A 25,889-nucleotide genomic window follows, 5' to 3' on the forward strand; every position below is an offset into this window, starting at 1 on the left:
TGTCCTCAGGGAACTCACAGGCCAGTCTAGGAGCAGAAAGAAAGGGTGTCCAACCGGGACAAACACCAGGGATCCTAGAGGATCACTGAGTCTTAAAGGAGAGAAAGAAGAAGATACATACTAGTCACTCTGAATTTCAAGTTTCAATTTAATCTTTTGAACAGAGACTATGGACTCACACTCCAGTCACATTCCCCTCCCCACCCACCCCCACACTCCACTCTGGATTCTGTCAGCTTCTGTCCACAGATGCTCTTGTGGCCCTTGCTGGATCTGGCTATTACAGCCATTTAGTAAGGAAAGAAAAAAGAGGGAGGGATGGAGGAAGGAAGGGGATAGAGCCTCAGCTCCATCTGTCTACTTTCTTCCTCATTGAGTCTGGCTTTGGCCACCTAGAAAGCTAAAAGAGGGCTTACCACAGGTGGCTCAGTGGTAAAGAATTTGCCTGCAATGCAGGAGACACAGGTTCGATCCCTGGGCTGGGAGGAGCCCCCGAAGAAGGAAATGGCAACCTACTCTAGTATTCTTACCTGGAAAACCCCCAAGGACAGAGGAGCCTAGTGGGCTGCAGCCCAGGGATCACAAAAGAGTCAGACTTGACAAAACAAAGCTAAAAGAACAAATCACTTGATAAGTCAAATGCACGTCAGTCATACTTTAAGTCAAAGGAGAGGACAGGATTTACTGTAGTGTTTTTAGGAATGTGGGAATCACTGATAGTGTTCAGGTTAATCAATGTCAAGTGATTTTTCAAAGGCAACTTGGATAACTGTAAAAACAAAACAAAACGCTGGGTTAACTCTAAAATGTCTGTGTACTAATTCTTGCCTGGAGTTGTGAGGTGTTAACTACTAGGCCATTTCCAGAGGAATACTGTATTATCCTATTCCTTCCTAGGTGGGCAGTGCAAGAGGTGAGAGCTCTCTGTCTCCACCTCTGGGATGAAAAGGTTAAAGCTCTGGATTCTCCTCACCCTGCCGTTCAGATGTTAAGTTGGGTCTGACTCTGCTACCCTGTGGATTGCAGTATGCCAGGGTTCCCTCTTCTTCACCATCTCCCGGAGCTTGCTCAGACTCCTGTCTGTTGAGTCGGTGATGCCATCCAACCGTCTTGTTCTCTGTTGCCACCTTCTCCTGCTTTCAATCTTTCCCACCATCAGCGTCTTTGGGGAAGTTCCATTTCACAGGAGGGGGAGCCATCAAAAAAGACAAAAGAGGAAGAAAGCTTTCAAGCCTGTGCCTGCCCAAGACAGGATGGATCTGGGAAATGAGACGTTTCATTCAGGGAGGTTTCAGGAAAGGTGGCAGCTTAGCTCCTCTGGGACTGTGGTCTTCAAAATTTCTTACTTACCTCCTAAAAGAAATTTGACAAATTATGTTTCTTCTTGTATTTTTAAAGGTCATATGTAAAATGTTTCATCTTAAGTTTAAATAATGGCAAAGCTTGTTATTTCTGACATGTTATAGGTATTGCCATTTAAAGATAAGATGGTTACATCATTCTTTAAATGTATCCAAGGGAACCTAAATACCATGATGCATCTAGCGTCCATTTAAAAAAAAACATGAACAAGCAATTCTTTAAGAGAAATTTAACGTAATTCTTTTTCTCCTTATCTTGTATTTCTATTCCATTTGCCCCTGAACATTTTAATGTGATATTTTAGGCTGCAAAGTCTTTTATTGATCAGCCTATTGTATTTCCTTATAAAAAATTTAAAAAAGCTTTGAGTCCCTAAGTTTAAAACATTTATCTTGATTGTATTACCAATACAATTTTGTTATTTTTGGTTCAATTTTGAATATCTAATTTATCAAAATTACATATTATGAATTTTGATCAACTATTAAAATTACGGCAGAAATGAACCCAACTTTGTAAAGCAATTATCCTCCAATTAAAAAAAAACAACTGTTAAAGTGTAAAATATTTTTGCTGGAATAAAATAGGGTTCAGAGTCAACTCTATTTCTAGTTTACACTTGTAAGGATAGAAGCATGAAACATTCTGTTCATTCATTCAACAAATATTTATTGAGCACCTCCTATATGGCAATAGGAACTCTAGGCACTTGGGATAAACTAGTCAACACTACAGACAAATCTCTGCTCTTGTGGAGCCTACATTCTAGGGGAAATGACAGACAATAAGCAGTACGCATAACACATAAGTAGACAGTACAGTCTGTTAGAAGATAAGAGCTATAAGAAGACAGCAGGGGAAGGGGGACCTGGGGTTTAGAGAGAGGGTTCAGAATAGGGGGTGCTTTTAAAAAGGTCTGGGTGGGCCTCAGGGAGAAGATGGTATTTGACTAAAGTAGGTGAGGGCGTTAGCAGTACAGATATCTGGGCAAGTGGGTGGTAAGAAGAGGGGGCAGTTAATGCAAAGGTCCTACCTTGGTGAGCTTGGCTGGTGTCTTCTGAGGTCAGGTAGGAGGTCAGTAAGGCCAGACCAGAGTCATCCAGGAGAGTAGGAACAGAAGATGAGATCAGAGAGGTAAGGATCAGAAGTGTGGCGGTGGTGTAGATCTCACAGAACCCTGTAGACTATTTTAAGGATATAGACTTTTACTCTGAATGAAATGAGGAGCCATAGAAGGGATTTAAGCAGACGTATATTTTAGGAGGATCACTCTGGCTGTTCTGCTGAGAATAGACTCTAAGGGGCAAGCGTGAAAGAAGGGAGAGCTTTGAGAATACTAACTCTAGTGTTAGGTGATGGTGGAATGGACCAGGGGACCAGTGGAGGTGGTAAGGGAGACTCTGACTCTGGACTAGACATGGGATGGATAAGAAAGAGGGAAGTCTAGCATGACTGCAGGGCTTTTGGTCTGAGCAACTTCAAGGATGGACGTGTCACCAACAGAGACAGGGAAGTTGCTGGGCTGAAGAGATCTGAAAGAGAAGATGCATAGCAGGCTGCTGGTATCATCTGGAATTCAGATGAGGAGTTGGAGATAAAGATATAAATTCGGGAGTTGTCATCCTCTATGATGATATCATATATCTTACAGAGTACTGCAAGTCAGGAGACCTGATTAGATCACCAGAGAAATATGAGTAGGTAAAGAAAACAGAAGAAATCCAAGGAATGAGCCCTGGGCCATTACGAGGTCTGGGAGAAGAGATAGAATCAACAAAAAAGAAAGAAGTCAGGGTATGAAGGATCTGATGAAGTGATGAGGAGGAAAAGCAAGAGGGCACAGCTTAGGCAATGTGAAGTTCACGGCTGACCTCAACAAGAACAGTTTTGATAAAGTGATAAGGATGAAAGCATGAATGGAGGGGGCTTACGGGGGTGTGGGTGACCCTCTCAGCTCAAGACATAAAATACACACATATGTAATCTCATCTGTGTTGATATGATTCTATTACATATGTGTACAGTCATAACATACACATTATATTTGGCATGCTTTTTATCTTTATATTAATTGTACCATGTGGTATGTGTTCTGTTGCTCTAGAGTGGGAGCAGAAGAAGAGACAGCACAGGAACTCTTAGGAGTTTTGTTGTAAAGGAAGCAGAAAAATGGGAAGGTTACTGCTAGTGGAAGTGAATCAAATAGATTTTGTAGGACTGGAGAAATAAGAGCTGTGTATAAGCTTATGGGAATCAGCCAGTAGAGAGGGAAACACTGCTCAAAGAGGAGGGGGAACAATTGGCGGAGTCATGCTGATAATCTGGATTAAACAAGACAATATTAGGGTCTCTTGCCTTTAGCAGGGGCACTAGCTTTAATTCGGAACATGGAAAATTCACCTACATAATGGAAGGGAGGGTGGAGAAGAGGTTACAGAGGCTAGTATGTGGTTTATGGGTAGATGAGACAGTGAGATGTTGTGGAAGTTTCTGTCTCATTGGTTCAACGTTCTCAGTAGAATAGGAAGCAAGGTCGTGAATCAGTGAGGATGGGAGGGAAGAGGGTACAGGTTGGAGGACAGAGAAGGTCTGACATCTAGAAGAACAGAGGAGGGAAGGAGGATTCCTGGGCAGCAAGCACTAAGGGCCCACAGGCAGTTCACGGTGATGAAATCACAGAGAAGCCGGTCAGTGACTGTGTTCTTCTTTAGCCACATTCAGAGGCACGGGGCTGACATGAAACAGATGGAGAGTGGGCTTGAATCAGGGCTGTGGTTTTGCCCAGTAAGCATGACAAGGTGGAAGAGGGGAGAGGGTTGAGAGTGTGTGCAAGAGAGTGACTGTGGGATGACTGGCCAGGAATTTAAGTTGGGTAAGGATGGGACTGGCTCAGTTGGTAAAGAATCTGCCTGCAATATGGGAGACCTGGGTTCGATCCCTGGGTTGGGAAGATCCCCTGGAGAAGGGAACGGCTACCCGCTCCAGTATTCCAGCCTGGAGAATTCCATGGACTGTATAGACCATGGGGTCGCAAAGAGTGGGTCATGACTGAGCGACTCACTTTTAAGGATAGGAGAGAGTGGTAAGTGCGTTGCAGAACTGTTGGAGTTAAGAGTACTACAAGAAAATACGGAAACAGGAGGTAGTGTTCAGAGTGAGGTGTTTGAAATTGTGATGATCAAGAAAGTTGCCAAGTTTGACGAGGCTCCTGTGATTATGCCAAGGGAATGAGAGGGAGAGTGAGGATAGGACTAGATCCTCGGAGAAGTCAAGGAACTAAGAGGTTAGGGAAGGCGGATGATCATCGGAGTATACATGTTATAGAATAACTGCCTAGGATTAGGACTGAAATGGTGTTGGAGGGCCTGATGAGAGCAAATGATGAAAAAATAAGGGGGAATGTGAGCAAGGATGAGGGACACTGGAAGACAAGATTTAAAGCTGCAGGTGAATAGGGAGGAGAGAGGATGGTCTAGAAACATTGTGCAAGTGTAAGCAGGACGCTTACCTCACCTCCAAGCCCAGTCTAGAAGGCTCATGGTTGAAAAAACAGGACCTACTACTTGAGAGGGGAAGGGGAAACAATGCCCCAGGGAAGTCAGGTTTCCCTTAAACCAGGATCTGAAAGGAATCTGAAGAAATTTGGAGGAGGTTGAGCTTGTAGGAACTGTCCCTTGCATGAGTAAACAGACAGACTCTAATGCGGCCCCATAGGATCGGGCCCCCAGGAATACAGGTGTGGTCTCCTTCCCTTGAATGGGGGTGGGACTGGTGATTTGCTTCCAACAGAGTACGACAAAGATGACAAGATGCATGTGTATAGATAACTATTAGAGATAGGAATGGAAGAAGTTTAGAGTTAGCAACATTACTCAGTTCTCTAAGTTCTTCCAAGTATACTGCCAAGAATCACATGGTGATCTGTTATCAAGTCACGTAGTTAAAGTTTCCTTCAATTTTGTTGATAGCAAAGAACTGGAAGCCACCTGACTTGTAAGATAACTTATAACCCATTTGTTCTGAGTCACTTTTCAGCAGGACACCAATTTCTGAATGTTCCTCTGAATTCTCCTAGAGGTTTTCTACATCTTGGATCTATGTGTCTGAGTAATGGGTGAGTTTTCACTTGGCTTTGTATGGTGGGAGTTGAACAGTTTTGAAAGGGGATGCTGTGTCTTCAGGTTCTTTCTTAAGCTGAGCAATTAAAAAAAAAAAATCTCTGGTTGCATGCAGCATGGAGGATCTTAGTTCCCTCACCAGGAATTGAACCTGTGTCCTGGAGGCTTAACCACTGGATGGCCAGGGAAGTCCCAAGCTGAGCAATTTTAGACCATAGAACACATGCTGGTGAGGCATCTGGAAATGAACACCTTAAAACTGGTCTTGGAAAGTCTTCATAAAGCCCAGGGATCGCCAGTTTGAAGATGACAGTTGTAGAGGTTGCTGGGCAGAAAAGGAAAGGGCAGGATAGGGTTAGGGCCCTGGGAGTAAAACCTAGTTGGGGGAGAAGACAGATTCTGAGCGAGAAGATTTAAGAAATGACCTTTGAATCTTCCGATAGTAATCTTGGTGGCATTAAATATATGTAAATATTTCCTGGCTGGTGAGAAAAAAATATATGTAAATAGTATGTCATCTGGTCCCATCAGTTCATGGGAAATAGATGGGGAAACAGTGGAAACAGTATCAGACTTTATTTTTTTGGGGCTCCAAAATCACTGCAGATGGTGACTGCAGCCATGAAATTAAAAGACGCTTACTCCTTGGAAGGAAAGTTATGACCAACCTAGACAGCATATTAAAAAGCAGAGACATTACTTTGCCAATAAAGGTCCGTCTAGTCAAGGCTATGGTTTTTCCAGCGGTCATGTATGGATGTGAGAGTTGGACTCTGAAGAAAGCTGAGCACTGAAGAATTGATGCTTTTGAACTGTGGTGTTGGAGAAGACTCTTTTTTTTTTTTTTTTTTTTTGGAGAAGACTCTTAAGAGTCCCTTGGACTGCAAGGAGATCCAACCAGTCCATCCTAAAGGAGATCAGTCCTGGGTGTTCATTGGACGGACTGATGCTAAAGCTGAAACTCCAATTGGCCACCTCATGCGAAGAGTTGACTCATTGGAAAAGACCCTGATGCTGGGAGGGATTGGGGGCAGGAGGAGAAGGGGATGACAGAGGATGAGATGGTTGGATGGCATCACCGACTCGATGGACATGAGTTTGAGTAAACTCCGGAAGTTGGTGATGGACAGGGAGACCTGGCGTGCTGCGATTCATGGGGTCGCAAAGAGTCGGACACGACTGAGCGACTGAACTGAACTGAACTGAAATAGTATGTGTTTTCTGAAACTTTAAAAACATCGAGTAAATGCATTCATCTTGTAAAATTTTCAAATAACCCAAGTATAAGGTCAAAAGTGGAGTTTACACCTTTCCTTCACCCAGCAGGTAACCTACGTAACAGGTGTGCCGTAGGACCCTGAAAGTCCCTTCCAAGTCTGAGGTTCTACCTAAACCTCTTCCAACAGGAACCATTCAAGAATTATTAACACCTATTCAGGCTCTCAAATCTGCGGTTCCATGATCTGTCCTGCTCAACCTAATAAGGCATCTCGTGAGTTTAAACACCTCCGGATCTAGGGACCCAGGACTGGCGGAGAGGGAAGGTGCGGTCACCCCAGTTTCTTTCCCAAATAACCCGCTACAGCTACGTTCTCCCCAAAGCAAGCTGTTAAAAAGTGTCATTTTTTTTTGCGGCCACGCAGGTCCTCAAAAAAAAAAAAAAAAGAGGCCCGCCTGATCGTTGTTTATAAACTTACTAGATACCCACTAACACGCCGAGCTCTCCTGCGCTGTTTGGGTACTTTGTGGCAAAGGGACGCCCACGGAGCAGCCGCTCCCCAGACCTTTGGGGGTAGCGCACCCGGCGGGGGCCCGGGACCAGGCCGGGATTCTGAGCTCCCCGCCGCCGGCGCTGGCCCGCGGGCGCCTGCGCAGAGCGACCCTCCCGTCACTCCGGCGGGGGGTGCGGGGCGGGGGCAGCGAGAGAAAGGAAAGCAGCGCGGGGCGGGGTGGGGGAGAAAAGGGCCAAACCCTGAAATTACCCGGATGTGGTCTCCGCGCGCGCATGCTCAGTGTCCTCCCGACAAGTTGGCAGCAACAACACGGCCCTGGTCGTCGTCGCCGCCGCCACCGCCGCTGCGGTAACGGAGCGGCTCGAGTGGCGGAGCCCGCGTTCGTAGCCGTCCGCTGTCCTCCGGAGGCCCCCTTCCCGCCCTCCCCTCGGCTCCGCGGCCGCCCAGGGGGCGGGAGCGGGTGAGGGGAGCCGGGCGCCCAGTGAGAGGGGCACCCCCCTGCCCCGGCCCTGCCGCGGGGCGGCCCGGGAGCTCGGAGGCGGCCCGGCCCGCGCGGGCAGCGGCGCGGCGCGGAGGAGCGGGCGGACTGGCCCGGACGCCTCGGGGCGGGGGGCGAGGAGAGCGCCGGGGCCCGCCGGGCGGAGGGACGAGCCGCGGCGGGAGAGCGGAAGCCCCTCGCCGTCGCCCGGGCCCAGGTAACGCGCCATGTCCCCCTCCCCTTCTCCCGGGCCGGGCTCGCGCGCCCCCGCCCGCGGCTTCCCCGCCCCGGGGCGGGCTCCCGGCCGCGGCGGCGGCGGCGGGGAGCGCGCGCGGGAAGCCGGCGGGCCCGGCCCGGAGAACCGGCGCTGCCTCCTGACGGGCCGGGCCGGGCCGCGGCGCCTCGCGTTCCTCGGGCTCCGGCGTCGGTCCTGCGGCCCCGAGCTGCCTGCGGGGTCCGCGGCGGAACCGAGTGGAGCCCGCGCTGGGCGTGCTACCGCGGCCGTCGCCGCTTCTTTGTTGTTCTGAGGTAGTTCCCCCGTTCCTCACGGCGGAGCGTGTCGGCCCCGGCGGGGAGCGGGCTGCCTTCGGTCTGAATGAAAGTTGTGAATGGTCTCTCTTCATTTCTTTTCTCGAGTAGTTGTTTTCTTTTTTCTCTTTGTCCCTTATTTTCTCTTCCTGGTTGTGTCACTCCAGTTCGTGTTTCTGGCTTTGGCTTGTTGACTTTACTTTTTTGAGTACCGTGGGTGGTGGCGGTGTGCTGGAAACATTGTTAGCACCTAACTGACCAGCCCGCCTCCACCCCCCGCGCCCCGCACTCTTAATGAAAAGAGCTAACTTATTTTATTGCTCCAACTGCAAGTATTGAGCGTGAAATCGGTGTAGTGTGCGTAGGGCGGTGGCTCCATCTCAAGCCCCAAACTGCTCTTGTGATTTCTCAAGCTGAATTTGAGATTTTCGAAGAAGTGGGTGTGTTTCGTTAACTTGAAAGATTTTTCTTTGGGGGGGAGGGCAATATAGAGAGGTTAAAAAAAAAAAAAAAAACTACTGAAAATTGATGATTATTAATATTTCCCCCTTGAAAACCATAGTAAAATTTTTGAAAATAAGTATATTTGCCTGTTTCCAAATAGTTTATTTTGAATTTAGTTTCTTGATGCCTTTAGTGTTTGGGCTGTAGTTAAATGTGAAACTGCCAGTTTATTTAGGAATGATGAATATAATGGGGAGTCATTTTAATTAGTCTGAATTGACTTTCTAAAAGCTGTCTTGGCAGATTTTAACAGTCTTTGACATTTGCAAGACTTAGCATCCTTTCAGTCTCAGGGTGTTTAAAAAGTAGGTTCATTGGAGAAGGAAATGGCAGCCCACTCCAGTATTCTTGCCTGGAGAATCCCTGGGCAGAGGAGCCTTGTGGGCTACAGTCCATAGGGTCACAGAAGACAACCGAGCGGTTGAGCATGCACACAGTAAACTATTAATACAAAGCACTAGAGTTGCATGGGGAATTGTTAGCCAGGGTGAACTAATTTTCTTATGCCTTAGGTTCCTATGGAGACCTCTCAGAGTTGTCCTGAACAATTTGTATTTTAACATAAGGAATATCACAAGGAAAAGTGAAGTAAAAATAAATTTATACAGGCAAAAAAAAAAAAAAAAAAAAGTAGGTTCAGTACTTTTTTTTCTGGTAGAAACTATTTAGTCCTAATAGAAAATACAGAAATAAATACGTTTACAAACTTTACTAGATTTAGTCCATTGCATTTCAGTAATTTTTATTGCAGTTTTCATACGTTGTCTTTGCTATGTTGTACTTAGGCCAAATTTATTTCAGCTTGGCGAGTGCTAGTGTGCAGGTTTTCTTTTTCTGCTAAAGGATTTATTTTCTCTTTTGGAAAGCTCTGATATGATTAGTATTTGACATTTCAAGTTGTAAATGATTGATATCATTATCATCTTAAAGTATGATTTTTTAAAAATTAATGTTTCTTCCTTAATGTTACGGTTTTACTTTCTTAAATGGGTTTATTACAGTACAAATATAATACAGGTAGGCCAGGCCTTTAAAATTTGGAGTCCATTTAGGTCTAAGGGTGGTGATGAATTATGTAGGTTTAAGTTGTTGGAATTAAAAATAAAACCTTTTCTAGAGAAAATTGATATAACATTTTGTGAGTCTGTTAATAGAAGTGGCTTTTTCTTTGCTTTCCAGGTTTTTGGGGGAACTTACTTTAAAGAGGTATTGCATCTTAATTTTTTAATTAAGTGCCTATGTAGAAACTTCTTTGTTTAGTTACGTTCCTTAGTTGTATATCTTAAGCTTAGAAAAAACAGCATTTCGGTTTCAGATTTCATGAAAACCTGTGCTGAGAAAGTCACTGTGAAGTTTTTTGAAACAAGTTTTATATGCATCATTGACCTTTTTAGATGGCTTTGCTGTTCGAAGCAATTCTGCTTATACTGGGAAGCAGCAAGTCTTATTTGCTTATAAAAACCTGTACTTCACTTTCTTAAGCCACATTTTAGTTGAGCTGTTTCACCACTTGCGTGTGAGTTTATTTTTCTGCATTCCCCTTCAGATCCTCCCCTCCACCCCCCACCCCCCAAGTGTTAAACTAATTTATGCTGTCCAGTCACACTCCAGCTCTCTGGCTTGGAAGTTGTTTTTTTCTGATTGAGCTGGTGTTATAGTAACATCATTAGACACTATTCTAATTGCGTTGTGAATTGCTGAGGCCTCTACTAGGGCAGTTAACCCTACAGGATCTGCCTCATTATATGTGAAATGCATATTTAGTCTCATCTAAAATTTTGTCCATTTTGGTGAGAACATATATTAGTTTTCTTATGTGTAAACTTAGTTCTGTTGTGTGCCCCTATAGCTTATGCTTTCTTTTTTCCTCCCAGTTTTTTTCATTCAGTGAACATGTTAGTCATTTCAGTGTTCTTTGTATGTGTTTGGATTTCGTTTATTTTTGTATCCTACAGGATTGTGTACTTAGGCAGAAATTTTTGTTTTGCTTCAGTGATGATTAAAAGTGACTATTATGTGTAAAACTAATCTGATGGAAATGGTTTCGATTGATTTCATTGTTTTCTACGCCAAAATTAAAGGAGTTAGATAAACCTAACCCAGAATTTAATACCATTTTGTTAAATTATTAAATTTTGGATTTTTTGTTCCACAGTTGATGAAGATTTAACTGTTTTAAAAAGAGAAATTTTTAAAAAATCAAAAAAGAAAAGAGAAATTCAAGCAGTTGACAAATATGTCTAGATATTATTTATTTGAGCAACTTTCAGTACTGTTAGCATAGATAATATGCCAAAACATATGCTTAGTAATGAGTCATATTTAGAATTTTTGGATTTTTTCCCCCTCATCCTAAAATGTGTAATTTTGGTGATAGGAAATGTGGCTAAATTCCAGCTTCTCAGGAACAAAGTATTTTAGATTGTGTCACCTTGACACTATTACGTGGTGTACTTGGCATCCAGGAAAATTTGTTTTAACCGTGAGAGTGGATAAAAACTAGGGTAGCACTTACCTATGTAGAACTGAGATGGTAGATCATCAGAATCTTATAATTCAAGTTTTGATTATTTACTACTGCGAATTATATCATAGGTCAGATAGCTACTACATACTGTAAAGAGTCTGTTTTTACATGTTAATTTAAAGTTGGTGATAATTCTAAATACCTTTAAATTTAAAGTCTATACTTCATTATTTACATTTTAAATGAGAATTGTTTGCATTTTGGAAAACTTGTTACTGCGCGAGGTTCATCTTTTTGTTGTTGTTGTTGTTGTTTTACTCTCAAGGTTTAAGGCAGTGATTCTCAACCTTGGTTGTGTTTTGAAATCTCTTGGGGAGTTTTGCAAAATACTCATGGCTGGATCGCACTTCCAGAAATTGTGACTCAGTTGGCTTGGGGTGCAGCCAGATCAGAGTTCCAAAAATGATTGAGCTATTAGGGTCCTCTGGCTTCTTTTTTAAAAATTTTTAACTGTTTCACTGTGTCAGCTTTACATTCTTTAATACAGTGACATACACATTCACATAGTTCCTTGAAGGTATTGCCATATTTCTTTTGCTTCCAAGTCTGTCCCTCTGTCTGTCTGCTGTTTGAACCTTTCTTCATTTTTCAATTCATTTGAGTTGTCTGGTAGCAAGTTTTAGGAAGCTGTATTTCCCCTGCTGAGAAGTTGGTTTATCATTGCTATCCTAAATAGGAAGTTGATATTTTAACATATTCTAAAATGCTTACTTGGGCTCCTTTTGAAGACTGATGACTTGGGTTAGGTGCTGAACTTTGCATCTAAACTCCCAGTGGGAATTTGGTCTTCATAGGGGGGTTGATCTGCTTGGAAACCATCGCATTTTGTAGGCAACAATTAACTGGTCGCTTCATTGGTTCCTGAGAAGCGCAGGAGGGGTGCAGGCTTTCTCTGTCTGGTTGTAGTGCAAAGGCTTCTTGTGGCGGGGGCTCCTCTTGTGGCTGAGCTCAGGCTTTAGGCGTGGGCTTCGGTAGCAGTGGTACATGGGCTTAGTTGCCCTGCAGCATGTGGGATCTTCCTGGATCAGGGATCACACGAGTGTTCCCTGCAATGCAAGGCCGATTCTTACTTAACCACTGGACCATCAGGAAAGCCCCATTAGCAGTTCTTCAGAGATCTTCCAGGAGAGCATGATCAGTTCTCCATTTACATTACCTGAAGTAGTTCACAAGTGCTGGTTTACCAGTAGTTGCATCTGGACGAGCTATTAAAAAAAAAATTAAACAGAATATTCTTTGTCCCTTCTGCACATCCCATCCCCCAAACACAGATTCAGGATGAGAATGGAGTGGAGGAGGCATTGGAATCTATATCTATATCTCTCTCTCTCTCTCTATATATATATATATATTTTAAAAGAACCTCTTGATTTTAAAGCCTTTGGATGTGTTAGTATGCTTATCTTTATTGCTTCATTTGTTTTGATGCAGTTATTTTGCAGTCATTGATGCACTGGAGTAATTTACTTAAAATTCATCAAACCCCAGTCTGGGTGTTTAGAATGCAAATCTTCTTTATGATTTTTTTTTTTTTAAAAAGGACTTCTACTGAATATTTGTCTTTGTTATGAGTAAGGTATAATTTTTTTAATGTTAATGTAGATGAATGTGTGTAATTCAGATCTTTTACATTTTGCAAAATATATTTCTGAATGTAAGGTTATTTATCTGTGGTGTTCACTAGTGAATTCTGGAGCATTTCATATCAGTAGTGGCCAGTCATTGTAATAATTGAATCATCTGATGAGAGGACAACTGAAAGTAGTGCTTAATGTGGTGAGATAAACAGGAATTACTGTTTAAAGTAACACTAGGTGCATCTGGGTCATACAGGTCTACCAAAACTAGCTGAAGGAAGAATTTTATGTGTACAGATGTTGAAATTAGGCAGCTGGCTAATAATAAGAAAAATGGCACAATTTCTATGTAATTAGTCTTTTTAATAGTTTCATGTATCCGTGACATTGCAGTTTGTTCCACTGTCTTTCTGGTAATTTGTAAAGTGAAGCATGTAGACTAGTACAGGCTACATCAGTGCTTTGTGAAATTGATAGCACCTCAGACTCTGGGTGCTTTTAAAGTTAGGGCCCCACTTAGTATAGATTTAGTAGGGCTGGTGTGACCTGCGGGGGAATTCTAGTATAGCCCCTGTTTGAAAGAATAAACTTGATGACTTGATAGTCTTCTTCAATTATGAGGTTTTATGAAATGTATTTTTCAGTTTCCAGTTATTAAAATCCACCCTACTTTACAATCTTTTTTTTTTTTTTTTTAACAATCTTTTAAAGCAGTGTTTTCCAAAGTGTGGTTGACAGACTCCCAGGGATCCCCATGTTCCTTCTAGGGGTTCCTGAAGCCAAAATCATTCTTTTAATGAAAGACGTTAGTGCACTGTTGCTGTGCTGGCATTTGCACTGATGAGGGGGCAGCGGGGATCAAACTGCTGGCATCTTAGTTTGAATCAAGGCAGTGGTACCAAACGCACATTAAGCGTTTGGGGAAGAAGCCGATTTCACTTAAAAATGTCCTTGGTGAGATGTTCTTCTTCTCAAAATCTCTACCCTGGAGTGTATGTCCAGTGAGATGTTCTCCTTCTCAAAATCTCTACCCTGGAGTGCATGTCTTTTCGGTGTGATTAAATAAATGTGTGGAGACTTCCCTGGTGGTCTAGCGGTTAAAAATCTGCCTTGTAGTGCAGGGGACACAGGTTCGATTCCCTGGACAGGAAACTAAGATCCGATGTGCTGTGTGCTGCGCGCAGAGCAAGTAAGGCCCACCTGCTGCCACGGCTGGGCCCACGCGCCACAGCGAGTCTGTTTACCGCAGCAGACCCTGCATGCCAGAACCAAGACCCAACACAGCCAGATCAATATTAGATAAGTTAATAAATAAATTGGGCTTCCCTGGTGGGTCAGTGGTGAAGAATCCGCCTTCCAATGCAGGAGACTATATAGAGTTCGATCCCTGGGAGGAAGTGGCAACTCACTCCAGTATTCCTGTCAGAGAAATCCCACGGACAGAGGAGCCTGGTGGGGCTACAGTCCATGGGGTTGCAAACAGTTGGACATAACTTAGCCACTAAACAACAACAATAAATAAATATTTAAAAAATCGAGTTGTACATAACGTTCTTCTGCACATCGACGTACAAAGTTCATCTCTAGGAAAAGCACTCGCTGCTTTTTAAATGGAACACTACTTTTATTTTTACTTAAAAGAATAATAAACTGTCATTACTTAGACTTGGATATTTGGCAGGCATTTTCCTTGAAAGTGAGTGAAATGAGCCTGCCATTCAAGGATAATAACTGGTTGCTACCAGTGATAAGAATCTAGTCTTTCAAGTGAAAATTAGATTTCTGGAAAACGTGTACCTGTCACCATGGGCTTGCCAGCTTCCTGTACTTAAAAGATTTTTCTGATGAGATTGGTGATGATATTTAGGAATGTGATTTTTTAAAAATGTATTCTATAAGAAATGTGTCAACCCTGGGAAGGTCTATATAACTCATTGAACCAGTATTTTTCTAGATGACCAGTGCATGATGTTACAAATCATGTGTGGGTAGGAGAGCCATTCAGAGTGTAATATGGACCAGTGGATTTTTATGAGCCAAGAAGTTCATTGATACAGTTTCAGATTCCACTTTGCAACTAACTTTCAGGAATTGCCATTTGTTGCATTTTGCATTGAATAAAAGATGAACAGCCATCATTGTATAGAAGGGCTGTTAAAATATTCCTGCCTTTTCCAATTACTTATCTGTGTGAGGTGCATTGTCTTCATAAACATTAACCATAACAATGGATTGAATGCAGCAGCACTTATGAGAATCCAGCTGTCTTCTCTTAAGCTAGACATTAAAGAAATTTGCAAAACCAAAAATGATGTCATTCTGAATATTGACTTTTTTGTTTTAGAAAATACTTATTTTTCATAAAATTTATATTAATGTGTAATGGATTTATTAAGTTATTTGGATAGAGTAAACATTTTTAATTTGTGATATGGTAAATATTAATAGATGTAACTCACGTAAACAAAGGTTGTTTGGAATTCTCAATAATTAAGCATGTGAGTAAGTGGACTGGATGGAGACCAGTTTGGCAGCTGCTATTTTAAAATAACTCATTATCTGTGTTACTGACAAAATTATTGGTTATTATTGTTGATATATGTGGTTTGTATTATATTACTCTTATTTCTGAGAATGTTATTAACTTGGTTTTAAAGAAAATTGAAACATAGAGTTGATTTACAATGTCGTGTTAGTTTCAAGTGTACAGTGCAGTGATTCATATATATATGTTTTTTCAGGTCTTTTTCCCTTATAAATTATCATAACATATTGAGTATAGTTCTCTGTGCTATACAGTAGGTCCTCAATTAACTCAATTTTTGTTCAGTTAATTTGGGAAATATGTTGCAGTCAGGTGAAAAAGGGAATTCATTGGTTTGGCCTGGAATCAGAGCTGGGCTCAGAGTGCTGGATCTGGGGTCACAAGGAGCCAGTGTCATCAGGATTCTGTCTTCTGGCAGTGCTTCCCTTTCTGTTAGTTTAAGTCTCAGGCAGGGTCCCAGGTGGTGCTGGTGGTAAGGAATCCACCAGCCAATGCAGGAGATGTAAGAAACGTGGGTTTGATCCCTGGATCGAGAAGATCCCCTGGAGTAGGAAATGGAAACCCGCTCCAGTACTCTTGTCTGGAGAATCCCAAGGACAGAGGAGCCTGGTGGGCTACAGTCCGCGTGGTTGCAGAGTCAGACATGACTGCAGTGACTTAACAGGCAGGCAGGCTCCAGACTGACTACTCCCAGCTTCATGTTCAGGTCCAGCAAAGAAAGGCCTTTTTTTCTTTTTTCTGTCTGTAGTTCCAGCAGAAGTCCGAGAGCTGTCGTTAGTCTGACTTGGGTCCTTTCCCGTTTTTGAAACAGCTGATGTGCCATGGAGGTGACTGGTTAGGCAGAGTCTTAACCTACCTGCCCTCGTATGTTCTCCTTGGGAAATCAGAGTCCTCAGTACTGTTACAGAAAGGAAAATGTATGCTGGCAGACAAAAAACATGTCAACTAGAGGACTTTATTGATTCTTCTTTTAGCAACCCTAATATATTCATTCAGAAAAATTAATTTTACAATAAGATTATTCATTAATTATTAAATTATGTATGAAATTGATACACCAGTATGACATTTAAATCTAAGCCCAGAGGGTGAACAGCAAACATTTTTAAATTTGTCCCTTGTAGTCCATCTTAAAAGTTATCACAAAAAATGTCTTTTTGTTTCTTTGTATTATTCTTATCTTAAATCTTTATAATCATTGAAAAGTGTTAGTCACTCAGTTGTGTCCAACTCTTTGTGACCCATGGACTGTAGCCTGCCAGGTTCCTCTGTCCATGGGATTTGCCAGGCAAGAATACTGCAGTGGGTTGCCGTGCCCTTTTCCAGGGGATCTTCCCTATGCAGGGATCGAACCTAGGTCTCCTGCATTGCAGGCAGATTCTTTACCTTCTGAGCCACTTAATACTGTGCATATAATTCCTTGTACTTTTGGAGGTTTTCCTCCAGCTGCCCTCATTTTGATGAAGCTCAGTCTAGGCTGTAACTTGTGCGTCAGGTAACTTGTGTCTTCGGGTAATTGAATTAAGCTTGCACCCTCTCCCACCCCACCCCTGGTGCACGCCTGTGCTTGAAAGTGAAAGTGAAATCGCTCAGTCGTGTCTGACTCTTTGCGACCCCATGGCCTGTAGCGTACAATGCTCCTCCGTCCATGGGATTTTCCAGGTAAGAGTACTGGAGTGGGTTGCCGTTTCTTAGAATTCTTTCTAATGATACTTCACCAGGCCAGGCTGTTTTTTTTTCTTGTTAAACTTAAGCAGTTTCTCAAATATTCCCATACTTAATCCTTGACTAAGGTATGTATAATTTCTAGAAAATATGCCTCTGTGTTGGTTTTACAAATGTAATCATCCAAAAGTAAACAGATATCTGAGAAATTAAAAAAATAGCAGCATTCATTAACTAAAGTTCATGAATCTCCATGAGAGCCTCTCCGGGCAGCACTCAGCCTATTTAATTTTACTGAGTATTTTAATTATTGTGGCTTTATACTTCATGGAGTTGCTTTTAGATCTATGGTCAACTTCAGGTGGCACCTTATGTTTAATAGCAAGGCTAGGGACAAAACACAACATAGGTAGATATAAGAACAAACCTCTGTCCCATTTGCTGACTTCCTGCTTCCCATTAATTACCCCATTGCAGTGGGATTGTTGTTCTGTTACAGTGACTTTATCTAATATCTCTGTGTTAGAGACTTTCACATTGGCTTAACATCTTTAAATGACTGTAAATACGGCGTATTTAAAGCTGAATTTGTTACTTAACCACTTTTAAATCTTTTATTCATTCTTCATCTTTCAGTAAACCTGTCTGGGAAATGGGCCATCTTTTGACTGCTCTTTCTTTTCACTCCTTGTACGCAGTTGACTGAAAAATTGTCATCTGTTCTGCCTAGAAGTGTCCTGTTGGTTTCCATTGCCCATGCCCCTAGTCTGGGCCCATTCATTCTCCTAATCACTGTCTCCTGACTGGTTTTCTTTTCCTCTTTGCAAAGCTATCTTCTTGCAGTCACTAAGGTTTTCTTTCTAATGCAGATCCAGTGCTGTTTCTCCTCCCCACACCCTTCCTACCATAAACCTGCTCCTGTCCCTCTGCTTTTTTCTGTGATTTTCCTTCAGCCTGGCAAATTCTTATTCACGTGTGGTAGTACTACTTCATCAATATTCTCATGGCTCTTCTGGTGCCTAGTAATATTGTACTTCTCTCTATCTCCCTTCCTGACCTTGAAATTAGCTTTGGTCCTGGGTTTCTCAGCTTTGGCACTATTGACATTTTGGGCATGGTAAAGTTTTGTTATGGGGGGCTGTACTGTGCATTGCACAATGGTTAGCAGTAGCCCTGGTCTTGACCCACTAGATACCCTGTAGTACTCTGCCCTCCACCATTGCCACTGCCTCCCCCTCTACCCCATTCCAGTTGTAGCAATCAAAAATGTCTCTAGACATTTCCAAATGTCCCTGGAAAGACAGAGTTGCTCTGGTTGAGAACCACTGGCACGGCCATATGACTGCCTATCAAGTGTGAGCAGAAGCGATAGTCAGCCTTTAAAAGCCAGAGTATGAGTTGTCCTATCTTTCCCCCTGCTTATTTAACTTATATACAGAGTACATCATGAGAAATGCTGGGCTGGATGAAGCACAAGCTGGAATCAAGATTGTTGGGAGAAATATCAATAACCTCAGGTATGCAGTTGACACCACCCTTATTTATGGCAGAAAGTGAAGAAGAACTTAAGAGCCTCTTGATGAAGAAGGAGAGTGAAAAAGTTGGCTTAAAGCTCAACATTCAGAAAACTAAGATCATGCCATCCAGTCCCATCACTTCATGGGAAATAGATGGGGAGACAGTGGAAACAGTGACTGATTTTATCTTTTGGGCTCCAAAAATCACTGCAGATGGTGACTGCAGCCATGAAATTAAAAGATGCTTACTCCTTGGAAGGAAAGTTATGACCAACCTAGACAGCATATTAAAAAGCAGAGACATTATTTGCCAACAAAGGTCTGTCTAGTCAAGGCTATGGTTTTTCCAGTAGTTATGTATGGATGTGAGAGTTGGACTATAAAGAAAGCTGAGCGCCGAAGAATTGATGCTTTTGAACTGTGGTGTTGGAGAAGACTCTTGAGAGTCCCTTGGACTGCAAGGAGATCCAACCAGTCCATCCTAAAGGAAATCAGTCCTGAATGTTCATTGAAGGACTGATGCTGAAGCTGAAACTCCAATACTTTGGCCACCGGGTGTGAAGAACCGACTCATTTGAAAAGACCCTGATGCTGGGAGAGATTGAGGGCAGGAGGAGAAGGGGACGACAGAGGATGAGATGGTTGGATGGCATCACCGACTCAATGGATATGAATTTGGGTAAACTCTGGAAGTTGGTGATGGACAGGGAGGCCTGGTGTGCTGCAGTCCATGGGGTTGCAAAGAGTCGGACACAACTGAACTGAACTGATCTTTGCCCGTCATTTAAGGACATATGTAGCAATGGAGCTTTCTTAGCCTAATCTGTGAGAGATGACAATGAGCAGTGATGAACATTGCCATTCTGGGTGTATATTTGTGATTGATGTTTAGTTTATGCAGAAAATAAAGCTTTGTTTTAAGCTGCTGATTCTGGGGAGTTGGTTGTCACTGTGACATAGACTAGCCTAGCCTGACTGATATATCATGCTAAGGCTTAGCTTACCTGTGGATTTTCCATGCTTTCCTGTTTCCAGATCACTTTAATTTCTACCTCTTTTAGGCATCTGTTACTTAGCGTAATGATGTGTTTGGACTGTCTTGGTCAGTGGTTCTCAGTGGAGTAAGTACTCAAACTCCCAACAATTTGGCCACCCGATGCAAAGAGCTGACTCATTTTTAAAGACCCTGATGTTGAGAAAGATTGAGGGCAGGAGGAGAAGGGGGCGACAGAGGATGACATGGTTGGATGGCATCACCGACTCAATGGACATGAGTTTGAGCAAACTCCGGGAGATGGTGAAGGATAGGGGAGCCTGGCGTGCTGCAGTCCATGCGGTCACAAAGAGCTGGACATGACTGCAAGACTGAACAACTGCTCTTTAAGAGATGGTTGTGGAAGTTAGTGGGAGGAACTTTGGTGCATGGGGAGTGAGCATGACATCCTGCATGCGGGAGACTGTTAAGAACATTTTGCTTTCCACAGTGCTTTCAAATGCCCAGAATATTCATGTAGAAGGAAAACATAATTAGCCTAGACCCTAGCTCCATCTTAATATATATTCAGTTTTGGGGAGTTAAACTTCTCTGTTTTTGTTTATTTTTTATTGGAATATAGTTGATTTACACTGTCATGTTTCTGCTATCGAGCAAAGTGAATCAGTTATACGTATATCCACTCTCTTTTAGATTCTTTTCCCATATAGATCATTACAGAGTATTGAATAGAGTTCCCTGTGCTGAACAGTAGTGTATACATGTCAATCCTGTTAATTCAGTTTCTTAACTGAAGTTGTTTTGTTTGGAACTTTATCAGCAGTTAACATTTTGGAAAACCCATGTCCCTGACTACAGTGCCATTGTGTCAAAACAACACAGCTATCATATTTATGGTGATTTACTGTATTCATCCTAGCATCTAGCCTTTTTAGTATACTTTCTGATTTTGTTGATACGCTTGAGCATTTTTATTGAACTATATACTGCATTATATATTAATCTTTTCCCCCCTTTATATTAGGGTATTGTTTATTTAAAAAATTAAAAGTAGGTTAGAACTTTGTTTCAGGATAGCTAATGAGGTGATATAAATTGTTACAAAAATGGGATTTTCTCAGTAGAGAACCCTTTTCTGACTACCTGTTAACTTGTTTTTGTATCTGTAAGTGCTTTGCTCAGAGGGGATACAGTGTTTGTTGAATGGGCCAATTTATGGTCCCCAGGTTGCTTTGATATATACACTGTTGCATTTGATTACCATAGCCAGTCTGTAAACTTGGCAAGGCAGATACTGTTTCCATTGTTACAGACTAGAGAATTGAGAGAGGTGTTAGCTTACCAGTCATGCTACTGGAGCTTTGACTAAAATCTGTGCATTTGTTTATACCACTTAAATGCTCTTGTCTACTGTCATTCCATATGACTCTTTAAAAAGTTGTAATCTAGAACTGTTTAATTTAGGAAAACACCTGTATACCCTTGCTGGTATTATTTTTTTATACTAGGAGCTTTTACATTATGTTTCAGACACTTGTGGTCATAGGAGTATTTCTACTAGTTTTCAGAGAAATGTGCAAATTAAAACATTTTCTGAGATACTGTTAGGGCCAAAAATAGCTTAAATTTTAGAGGTGGTTACATCTGATAGTGAGATTGTGATGAAATGGTTACACTCAGGTACTTTGTCCTTGTTTTCCAGTGTATCTGACTCTGCTACCCCATCACTGCATCATGCCAGTTTGCTCACTTACCTGTTGTTCACTGTATCCCTGTTTTTGCTCAAATTCATGTCAGTGATGCTATCCAACCATCTCATCCTCTGTTGTTCCCTTCGCCTCCTACCCTCAATCTTCCCAGCATCAGGGTCTTTTCAGTGAGTCTGTTCTTCACACCAGGTGGCCAGATTATTAGTGCTTCAGCTTTAGCATCTGTCCTTCCAGTGAATACCCAGAGTTGATTTCCTTTAGAATTGACTGGTTTGATCTCCTTGCAGTCCAAGGGACTCTCAGGTGTTTTCTCCAGCACCACAGTTCAAAAACATCAATTCTTGGCGCTCAGCCTTCTTTATGGCCCAGCTTTCACATCTGTACATGACTACTGGAAAAACCATAGTTTTGACTATACAGACCTTTGTTGGCAAAGTGATGTCTCTGCTTTTTAATCCTCTGTTTAGGTTTGTCATAGCTTCCCTGCCGCCCCCCCCCCCCCCCCGGGCTCCAGGAAACAAGCATCTTTTAATTGCATGGCTGCAGTCACTGTCCACAGTGATTTCAGAGCCTGAGAAAATAAAATCTGTCACTGTTTCCACTTCCCCCAATTTATTTGCTATGAAGTGATGGGCCCATGCTATGATCTTAGTTTTTTGAGTGTTGAATTCTAAGCCAGCTTTTTACTGTCCTGTTTCACTCTCATCAAGGGACTGTTTAGTTCCTCTTCCCTTCCTACCATTAGAGTGGTATCATCTGCATATCTGAGGTTATTGATATTTCTCCCGGCAATCTGGATTCCAGCTTGTGCATCATCCAGCCTAGTATTTCACATGATGTACTCTGCATGTAAGTTAAATAAGCAGGGTGACATTGTACAACCTTGATGTACTCCTTTCCCAATTTTGAACTGGTCTGTTGTTCCATGTCCAGTTCTAATTGTTGCTTCTTGACCTCCATTCAGGCTTCTCTGGAGACAGGTAAAGTGGTGTGATATTCTCACCTCTTTAAGAATTTTCCCAGTTTGTTGTGATCCCCATAGTCAAAGACTTTAGCATAGTCAATAAAGCAGAAGTAGATGTTTTTCTGGAATTCCCTTGCTCTTTCTATGATCTGACTGATGTTAGCAGTTTAATCTCTGGTTCCTCTGTCTTTTCTAAATCCAGCTTGTACATCTGTAAGTTCTTGGTTCATGTACTGCTAAAGCCTAGCTTAAAGGATTTGGAGCATTACCTTCCTAGCATGTGAAATAAGTGCAATTGTATGATAGTTAGAATGTTCTTTGGGATTGGAACAAACACCGACCTGTTCCAGTCCTGTGGCCAAGGCTGAGTTTTCCAAATTTGCTGACATACTGAGTTTAGCATTTTAACAGCATCATCTTTTAGGATTTGAAATAGCTCAGCTGCAATTTCATCACCTGCACTAGCTTTATTTGTAGTAATGCTTCCTAGGGCCCACTTGACTTCACACTCCAGGATGTCTGATTCTAGATGATTGACCACACCGTCGTGGTTATCTGGGTCATTAAGATCTTTTTTGTATAGTTTCTGTGTATTCTTGCTACCTCTTCTTAATCTCTTCTGCTTCTGTTAGGTCTTTGTTGTTTCTGTCCTTTATTGTGCCCATCTTTGCATGAAATGTTCCCTTGGTATCTCCAATTTTCTTGAGATCTCTTGTCTTTCCCATTCTGTTGTTTCCCTCTATTTCTTTGCATTGTTCACTTAAGACTTTCTGATCTTTCCTTGCTATTCTCTGAAACTCTGCAATCAGTTGGGTATATCTTTCCTTTTGTCCTTTATCTTTCACCTCTCTTCTTTTCTCAACTGTTTGTAAAGCCTTCTCAGACAACCACTTTACCTTCTTTCATTTCTTTTTCTCTGGGATGGTTTTGGTCACCGCCTCCTGTACAGTGTTACAAACCTCCATCCATAGTTCTTCAGGCACTCTGTCTACCGGATCTAATCCCTTGAATCTGTTGGTCAGCCTCCACTGTAATCATAAGGGATTTGATTTAGATCATACCTGAATGGCCTAGTGGTTTTCTCTACTTTCTTCAGTTTAAGTCTGAATTCTGCAATAAGGAGCTCATGATCTGAGCCATAGTCAGCTCCAGGTCTTGTTTTTTTCTGACTGTGTAGAGCTTCTCCATCTTTGGCTGCAAAGAATATAATCAGTCTGATTTCGATATTGACCTTCTGGTGATGTCCATGTGTAGAGTCTTCTCTTGTGGTGTTGGAAGAGGGTGTTCGCTATGACCAGTTTGTTTTCTTGGCAAAGCTCTGTTATCCGTTGCCCTGCTTCACTCTGTACTCCAAGGCCAAACTTACCTGTTACTCTAAGTGTCTCTTGACTTCCTACTTTTGCATTCCAGTGATGAAAAGGACATCTTTTTTTGGTGTTAGTTCTGGAAGGTCTTGTAGGTCTTGATAGAACCTTTCAACTTCAGATTCTTTGGCATAAGTGATTGAGGCATAGACTTGGGTTACTGTGATGTTGAATGGTTTGCCTTGGAAATGAATCGAGATCATTCTGTCGTTTTTGAGATCGCACACAAGTACTGCATTTTGGACTCTTGTTGACTGTGAGGGCTATTCCATTTCTTCTAAGCGATTCTTGCCCACAGTAGTAGGTATGATGGTCATCTGAATTTAATTCATCCTTAATTACAAGGTGGAACAAGTCTTTTGGATATAATATCAGAATGAATTCAGCGACATGTGTGTTTGCATTCTTCCAAATTTGTTGCAAGGTAGTGATACTGAATTAAAAAAAACTATAGTCCACTTGTAAGCATTTGCCTAGTATATGAAAGGAACAGAGCATTGTACTGGGAATTTCTAAGATGAGAAAGTACTGCTGTTTTCTAAACTTTGGCAGCAGGGTGTGAAGCAAATACATAATCAAATAACTACAATATAATGTGTTGAGTTGTAATTGGGGTGTGGTTTTGAGAGTGGTGTCAAGTAATATAACAGGACACACAGTAAACATACCAGGGAAGTAGTTCTCCAGGATTGCGATGAGAGGAGACAGTGTGTTAGGGGAAACTCTTGGAGGCATTGAGACATTTACACTGCACTTTGAAAGGTGGCTAGGAATTTACTGAGTAGATAAAATGAGACTGGATATATTAGGCAAAAGAAATAGCCTGGACATGAATCTTAAAACACAGGCAGAACTGCATTCCTTTAATAAGAAGAAGCACTTATATGTCCTATGGGCATAAAATGATTAGTAAGACAAGCATTACTCCCTGTCCCTGAGAGCTTTCAGTCTAGAAATTAAAATTGTTATGAGGTTGGCTTTCTGAGTTTTCAGACTGACGATTCTCTTGGGACAGATTTGAGTCGAAGGTGTGTTTGGTTTGGCTTTCACAGCAGTTTCTCTTTCTCCCTCTTCCTCCCTTTCCCTGTAAGTAAGTTGCCAATACTTATTTTGACATACAAATAGGCTTTGAAAATGTGGCAACTCAAATGTTAGTTCTGCTGGGAGTATCGGTTGCTCACTTTAGATGGACGTGCACTTGCTTGCCTTAGGACTTTTCTTTACACCTGCCACATTTTTATTCATTTATGTAATTTGCCTGACTCCTGTATGCCTTTGTGTTGTGAGTCCTCGATGGGCGGTTTACTGCTGTTCCTGCCCTACTAAATTTTCTTGGACAAATTTTAATAGGAGAAAATGCAGAGAAATGCATAATGTGTTGTAGGAAAATCTCTTTAAAACAATTAAGCATTTTGGTATTCAGAAAGTATCTGCTTTTTACTCAGCATTACGTGCTAGACACCTTTATATAGATTTTTCCACTTTGAGCTCTGTATATTCTCCTTTTAATCCAGGTTCAGAGAGAGAGAGTTTAAGTAACTTAATTTGTCCCACTGTTTAGTGTTAGACTTGGGATTCTAATCCATATCTCTTAACTCCAGAACCCACCAGGTAGGTTCTCTCTGGCTATCTGAAAAGTACACCTTCAGCATGTATTTTTTAAATGTGAGCAAAGTGGCTCAATATTCAAAGATACATGAAAAATGTGTTTCTCTCTGCCTGGGGCAGGTGTTTCTATAAAATAGATAACAATAGAAGGGAGCACGTGTTAAATATCAAGTAATATAAATGTAAGGGAAGCCCAGAACTACATCAGTGTCTGATAGAATAGGAGTTGGTAGAAATGACTAGGGTAAAGAACCATGTAACTTTATGAGAGAATGTAGGGGAGGTCAGAGACAGGTAGGTCAGATATGATTTACCAGGCTTTCCAGAACTCTGGGTAATTGAGTGGTGGTCAAGCTGTACATGGAGAAGGAAATGGCAGCCCGCTCCAGTATTCTTGCCTGGAAAGTTGCACGGACAGAGGAACCTGGCGGGCTACAGTCCAGGGGATGGCCACAACCGAGCTCATCAGCACGCTGTGCCAGTGAAGGTTGTCAGGAGAGGAGTTGGTCTTGGCAGACTGATGAGTTAGTTATTAATTTGGTAGTGGAGAATGAGTTTTTAAAATTCAAGTAAATAGCCAAAGAAAATAAAAGTAAAATAAGCGTAGGACGCAGCAATATCAGCAAATGCGTGCAGAACAACTTGGCATGAGAACAGCCTCTGCTCCCGCTTCATCGCATTTGTTCTTAGGCTGGT

General features: G+C 42.1%; 2 protein-coding genes across 4 annotated transcripts in view; one reads left to right on the plus strand and one right to left on the minus strand.

Annotated features, from left to right (window-relative positions):
• Positions 1-1,327: 1,327 nt before the first annotated feature.
• On the minus strand, positions 1,328-8,314 carry LOC122684752 (collagen alpha-1(I) chain-like). Its single transcript, XM_043889062.1, has 3 exons — positions 8,240-8,314; positions 7,463-8,138; positions 1,328-1,353 (listed from the first exon to the last, which is right to left on the minus strand). Exons 1-3 carry the CDS (start codon positions 8,312-8,314, stop codon positions 1,343-1,345), a joined length of 762 nt encoding a protein of 253 aa, XP_043744997.1. The 3' UTR covers positions 1,328-1,342.
• The window catches only part of SMAD4 (SMAD family member 4), a 53,033-nt gene continuing 34,635 nt past the window's right edge, over positions 7,492-25,889 (plus strand). Inside the window, exon 1 of one of the 3 annotated variants that reach the window (XR_006338110.1) lies at positions 7,492-7,908. The gene's annotated coding sequence lies outside the window, so the exon portion shown is untranslated. Of the gene's footprint in view, positions 7,909-8,046; positions 8,220-25,889 lie in introns of those variants that run through there. The other 2 variants (XM_043888748.1, XM_043888749.1) reach the window with 2 other exon arrangements.

This window comes from Cervus elaphus, chromosome 27 (genome assembly GCF_910594005.1).
Source record: "Cervus elaphus chromosome 27, mCerEla1.1, whole genome shotgun sequence".
In the NCBI taxonomy this organism is placed as follows: domain Eukaryota; kingdom Metazoa; phylum Chordata; class Mammalia; order Artiodactyla; family Cervidae; genus Cervus; species Cervus elaphus.